Genomic DNA, 6,693 nt, shown 5'->3' with positions numbered 1-6,693 from the left:
TCGGTGGGCGGGCTTAACATAAGGACAGCAGAGTTGCGATGGTTCTGCGTGAATTCCTTGCTACTTGAAAACAAAGGAGATGGCTGCTGCTGCTGGCGAACAGTGGCCTTTCGAATCGGCTTTGGCCGTGACTCTGGAAGACCCGACGTTAAGCTTTTCTTTGAGAAAAGGACAAAAAATGGCACTGAAGTCATTCTTAAAAAAAGGAAGATGTGTTTGGAGTATTGCCAACAGGATACGGCAAACGTTTCATCTATCAACTAGCGTTGCTCTGGTTGGTTGTAGCGCTATCCTATTGGGTGCAAAGGGAATTTAAAAGACAACCGTTTATCCCGCCCCTCAGATCGAGCTCTGCCAATGGGGAGTTCCCAGACCCAACATCTTGATGTGGGTCTGGCTTGTAAGGCTAGGAGTGTCTTTGAGCAAAACCCCAAACTGCCATCCGATGCCATAGGAGTGAGTTAAAGTCCCGGGAAAGCGCTATATAAGTGCAGCACGTTAACCATTTTCAACTAGTTTCGTACAAATATTACATCATATTAAATTACAGGCATCAGAAGAACTACATTTCCATACTCACTTGTGACTTGTCACAATAGCGTTTGATAATCAGACAGTTGCATTTTCCTAACACAAATTTTGCACGCTGAATGTCTGAGCCCACTTCTCCAGCTCCGCCTTCAGTTTACTTGCATCGGGTCGGTCTTCTGGCTTCTCACACAGCATCCACTTGATGATTTCATTCTGCAAAAAACAACAAAAACAACTTCTACTAAGATCTTTTTACCAACAATAATAAATACTACCATACCATATTCATGAAGCTCCACTCCACACTATTATGCACTTTGGAAACTGAGATTGATATCTTCTCAAAATAGTGTTATCTGTGCTGCTTGATATTTGACATTATTCACATACAGACAGCAGCAGTCTTGTTTTGACTCATTATGGAGAACAGTTGTATTACTTAAAGGTGCTGTGAGTAACATTCAGAACCTTAATATAGCAGCACCCTCTTTCTTTCACCCTCTCCTTTCCCTTGTAATCAGCTGATCAGCTGTAACCGCTGGGTGAGCACTGCTCTCCCACATGAACCCGGCCCGGTCATCTTCTCATGGATTTACTTTGGCATTGTTTTCCGTGGTGGCCACACAGAAATGTTCATACATTTGTTTTTTATACGTTTTTTTAAAGTTGGGACTGAGAAGTTGTTGATGTTCAAATTCTTTGGCTAAATGCTGGATCGTCACAATCTTACTTACAGTACCTTTAAGCCGTCATCTAATTGCAGTAAAGTAAAAAGTAAAATATTTACCTGTGAAGTATAAAGTGGCATGAGAATAAAATACTCAAGTATAGTACTACCTTACATTTGTTCTTAAGCACAGTACTTGCGTAAATATACTTAAGTACATTCCACCGTGGTCTGTTGGTGACCATCAATACGTAGCAGCACCCTGTGGAAGCTTCATGCGACAAGTGAATCAGTAAGAATAATAAGAATATGGTCATCTACCTCTTGGGGAAAAGTCTGTAAAAAATCTTCAGGGAGCTTCTGACTTCTGGCATCATTCCAGACCTTGTATTCATGAGGTGATAAAAGGATGAAATAACATGTAAGTTAGCCGCAAACTGACTAATAATAAAATTATTATCAGTTGAGCGTTGCAAAGTAATAAAAGAAAGAAATCATCTTATCTGCTACCTACAGTAATACCATACTGTGAATAAATCAACTGATGTTGTACAGTATACCCAACTGGTTTCTTATTTGTTTATAATAAGCCTACATAGTATGCCAATCGTTTGTTAAATTTCAAAAATAACACTCAATGATATGTTCTGTTCATGATAGACTCACCACTCCTCTTTCATGGCCAGTAGAGAGTTTCCAAAGGAGTTCAAAGTAAATCAAGCCCAGAGCAAAGATATCCACTCGTCGGTCATAGTACTTCTCCCTCTTTTGGGACAGAATAATAAACACAGTATTGACAAAAGACACTTCCGCAGCATACAGTTATCCTTTCATTAATCATCATGAACTATTAACTAGTTATGCTCATGAGGTAAATGAAACATCAGCTTTTCAGTTCTACTGGCACAAAAGTCGTAACACGTTTCATGTCAACTTTGATTTTACAGCTCTCACTGCCAACTGTGATGACAGGTGAGAATAAAGTGTGAAAGGGCATAATCGCTCACCGAAATTAAGCCCATTAGAAGACCATATTTCTTAATACAATAATACAGAATAATTAAAATGGTCAGTAAAGACCATCTCACTTGTTCAGGAGCCATGTAAGATGTGGTTCCTTTGTTCTCCGTTCTGTCCATCAATGCAGAGTCATCTTCATCATCTTTGGTGACTAGACCAAAGTCCCCAATCTTTACTACTCCATCCAGCCCAAACAGGATGTTTTCAGGCTTAACATTGAACAGAAAATTGAAACAAATAAACCACATGAGCATGATTGTGAAGTAAGAGCTTGATTCAGAAAAGGTCTGTGTTTGAAAGCAGCATTTCATCTAAACAGTCAGCTTGTGGCTTTCATTGGGTCTTAGACATTGGTCTTGACCAGTGTTTCCCAAACTTAGGGTCGGGACCCAAAATGGGTCGCAGACCCGTTTTATTGGGTCGCCAATTGGCAGAGTAAAATGCATATCAATCTTATGTGAATGAGCGTTCTTTTTTGCTCCACTGGTCTGTTCAGCTCAGATGCTGTGGGGGTTTTCTCTCTCTCTTTTCTCATCCTAGGAGGGGATAAGAACATGAGTTGAGAAAAGGTGAGACACAGAAAGGAGAATAGAGAGCTTTTCTGTTTTTGTCTACTTTTATAATGGAATAAATAAACTTCATATACATTTAAATTCATGGTTTGTTCCATTGTTTGTACACAGTTTAAAAATGTAGATGTTACAATGATTCATGGTGTATTTTTGAAAATTTGGGTCCCGGGGAGACACAAAATTTCTCTTTTGGGTCTTGAGCTGAAAATGTTTGGGAACCACTGGTCTTGATGAACATATAGCCTTATCTTTATCTAGTTGATCACACAATAATAAAATTATGTTAAATTATTGTAATGTGGCATTTGTTTATTATATTATTATTACTGTTATTATTAAGTTAGAGCTAATGTAGATTTTATTAATGTACACGTAGTAGTATGTTCTAGGGTCTCTGAACCTGATGGTCTAAAAATGTCATGATCCTACCAAGATTAATATTCTGGTGGGGATTAATATAATACTGGCCTTAGAAAATGATCAAACTTTGACATAATTCAAAAAGTTGAGAAACAATTAATAGAAATTACACATCATGAGTTCATGTAAACAAACATTTACCAAGCGGAAAAAGGTTGTCACAACTCCTGCCAGCTCAAAAATATTACAGTACATATATTTTTTCTTTTTATTTATATGTATATATATTTTTTTTAGCTCTGTTCACTTTGCCACTAACTCCATTCCAGATTGAGGTAGTTTCTTTGATCATGCCCTGGGCGATGATCTGGACCCCTTCTAAACCCATGACTGCCAAGGTTTCCAAAGACCACCTCCTATGCCAAGTCAGCCACAGAAGTGTTCCAGTCATGCTGAGCATGTCAGGTAACCCTAACAAAACACTTCCATTCCTCCTGATTAACGCACCTCCTCTAACAGGTTATTCTGGGTTATTCCTGGCTCAGGCAGTACAATCAACATATTGGCTGGTCCACGGAAGCCATCTTGCAAAGAAGTTGTAATTGTCGTGCTGTCTGCCTCAAATCTGATTTGCCCCCACTCTTAGTCTCCCCTTCTATGTCAGTTTTGCCCCAGCCACACACTGCAGAGTCTGGTCTCACCTTAAGGTCCCTGTGGATGTGTTCCTTGGAGTGGATATATTCCACTCCACTAACTATTTGCTGAGCAATGCTGAGACTTTCTTCTCTTCTCTTGGAGTCTTGGGGAGACTGAGTGTTCTTCTCATCAATCCAGTCTTTAAGGGTTTTGGTGTTACATAACTCCATCTGAATATACAGGTACTTTGCCGAAGAATTGTCTAAAGACCTGGAGAAAAAAATTCAATTACTCACCTTTAACTTAAAATAAAAAGTTAAGATTTAAAGTGTGTGTATTAGACTTACTGGACAGAGCTGTTACTGCCCGCTAAACTGTCCCATTGGTATCTTGAAGCCTCCATCCAAAATGTGTAGTATCTTACAATATTACAGTGGAGGAGGTCTGATAATGTCCCCACCTCTCGAAGAGCTTTCCTAATCCAAAAGAGAATGAGAAAATGAATCAGAAGACAGACAGCTAGACAGATAGGTATATAGATAGATACTGTATTAATCCCAGTGGAAAATGTCACTATTAAAGCAGCTTTGCAAAAACCGCCAAAGCAAAGTACTTGGACAAGTACTGCACATGCTACATAGCACAGACTGAAACCTAACTATTGCATACTTACTCTACACAGCAGACAATCTTCACAGCATAATACTTTTTCAGGAGTTTATCTCTTGCTTTGTAAACACGACCAAAACCTCCACTCCCAAGACGCTCTATGGAATCAAATTCTGAAGTAAACCTGTTGAGATTAATACTATTGTTTAGGCAAAAAGGGGTAAACAAACAGATATCTTCTTGATTGTACATCAGTTATCAGGAGAGAGGTTTAAGACCATATCAGTATAAAACACACATGCTACAATGCAAATTAATGTTTTTTGTTTTTTTTCCCCATACCTTGACTGGGTGGATGTCTCATTCTGACTTTTTCCCATTTTCTTGTCTTTGACAGCATGCTAAAAGAATAGATGAATAAAATAGATTTATCATGTTGAACCCAGATCTGATTATTACTCTTAAGTAGTCCTAGTTCCACTCTAGGACATGCAACATGTCAACAACGGCAAAATATTATATCATCATTTGGAGGGACTTCCTCTATAAGGAGGGGGGAGAGGAGGGATCACAAGTAGTCACTGGTTTAGTCTGCATACAGAGTAAGCAGAATATAAAACACTAATATACGTATATTTTATGAAAGAAAGTGCAGACCTGATCCTTGGATGAGTTAGATGAATCAGTGAATATTCCTGAGCCACTTGTACCCGTTGACATACTTTGTGCCGGTGAAAGAGACTCCCTAGGAGAACATAATAAGATGCATGAGTACAGCCTTTTCAGCATTAAGCTCTACAATCTGTTTTATATTGGGTAGTATCTTACAGTGAAGTTGACAACTCGCTTGGTGCATTTTCCCACACAGCTGACCTTATGGGAATCTACAATTCACAAAACACGGTTACAATATAGTATGTTCCACATAATATAATGTACAGTCCTGTAGCCCTGTTGAACATCTTGTTAAACCACCAATATGGACCAAAACTAAACTTCCTTTCTCTAATAATGCAGCTACAGTACATTCTGTAAATATCATAAAAGCAGATTTTTTCACACCTGAGCTTTGGAAAGGATGGCTGAATCAGCGAATATTATTGTGCCACTTGTGTTCATTGACGTGCTTTGTGATGAAGATTCATGGGACTCCCTAGGGAAATACAATGAGAGACAATGAGTACAGTACAATACAGTATGACCCGAAGTATTTAACTCCATGGTCTGCTCTTTTAGCAATAACAATAAGTGCCTTACAGAGTAGTTGATTGCACTGAGAACATAGGTGATGTAGCATCTTCGGACACTGTTGACCTGACGGACACCTAAAGGGCACAGTCAGACATAATTACTTCTTAATGTACAACTGTGCCTCACTAGAAACATTGGTAACACACAATAAGGTACACAAAAAAGGGTAGTTAGTGATTACCGGTAGTAACAAATCATTTGTTACCCTTCCGAAAAACAGTAACTTATCATTCGTTACCCTTCTTTTTCAGAAGGGTAGTTATTGTTTTTCAGAAGGGTAACGAATCAGAAAACAGTAACCACCCTTTTGAAAAAGGATTAACTAATCATTTGTCACTCTTTCAAAAACAGTAACTAATCACTAACTACTCTTTTTTGTGTACCTTATTGTAAAGTGTTACCGAAACATTTTATTGAAAAGTAAACAAAAGTAGCTGCGGGTTCAGAACTGCAGTCACTCACGGCGTTTTTTCCATTACATGGTACCTGCTCGACTCGGCCGCCATGCCCCGGCCTTCTTTCTTCCATTGCAGATTAGTACCGCCTTATGCATGAGGCGAGCTGTGGCTGGTCGTCAAATCAGGAAACTGTTATATAGTACCTAGTACTACAAAAAGTACTAGTAGGGACTTTTTTTCGTAAAGGAAAAACAAAAAAGGCGAGTAGAGTCGAGGCGAGTCGAGTAGGTACCATGCAGTGGGAAAACGCCATTAATATTAGGAAGCATGACTAACTACAGCCTGGTATCATCTTTTCTCTACATGCATAAACATAAATAAAAAATATAATTTCAAAAAACGGCCTGGAACAAAAAGACAATTGGAGTTCAACATTACCGCAAACTGCACCCTCCAATCATAACGGTAATCAACACCTCTCTAAACCACTTTCAATAAAAACTGAACATCATGACCTTCGTGAAGGTAGATGTGTGGCAAGACCGTTGTATTACACTGCTGTACCTAATACACTGGCAACTGATTGTACAGTACATTTGATGATTTGAAGAAGTACAAAATATGAAATACCTTGCTGTCCCAGTCTGTC

At 38.8% G+C, this 6,693-nt stretch overlaps 1 protein-coding gene across 1 annotated transcript in view; it reads right to left on the bottom strand.

Annotated features, from left to right (window-relative positions):
• Positions 1–6: 6 nt before the first annotated feature.
• eif2ak2 (eukaryotic translation initiation factor 2-alpha kinase 2) overlaps positions 7–6,693 on the bottom strand; it is a 50,654-nt gene continuing 43,967 nt past the window's right edge. Inside the window, exons 6-17 of the mRNA XM_032541583.1 lie at positions 5,653–5,720; positions 5,458–5,548; positions 5,224–5,279; positions 5,053–5,140; positions 4,738–4,796; positions 4,460–4,579; positions 4,134–4,262; positions 3,852–4,056; positions 2,287–2,427; positions 1,865–1,963; positions 1,520–1,582; positions 7–744 (exon numbers count right to left, since the gene is read on the bottom strand). Coding sequence (XP_032397474.1) covers positions 628–744; positions 1,520–1,582; positions 1,865–1,963; positions 2,287–2,427; positions 3,852–4,056; positions 4,134–4,262; positions 4,460–4,579; positions 4,738–4,796; positions 5,053–5,140; positions 5,224–5,279; positions 5,458–5,548; positions 5,653–5,720 — 1,236 coding nt within the window. The 3' untranslated portion in view covers positions 7–627. The remainder of the gene's footprint in view (positions 745–1,519; positions 1,583–1,864; positions 1,964–2,286; positions 2,428–3,851; positions 4,057–4,133; positions 4,263–4,459; positions 4,580–4,737; positions 4,797–5,052; positions 5,141–5,223; positions 5,280–5,457; positions 5,549–5,652; positions 5,721–6,693) is intronic.

This window comes from Etheostoma spectabile, chromosome 17, assembly GCF_008692095.1.
Source record: "Etheostoma spectabile isolate EspeVRDwgs_2016 chromosome 17, UIUC_Espe_1.0, whole genome shotgun sequence".
Taxonomy (NCBI): Eukaryota; Metazoa; Chordata; class Actinopteri; order Perciformes; family Percidae; genus Etheostoma; species Etheostoma spectabile.
The sequence above is the reverse complement of the archived record's forward strand: the minus strand, read 5'-3'. Positions and strand labels throughout refer to the sequence as shown.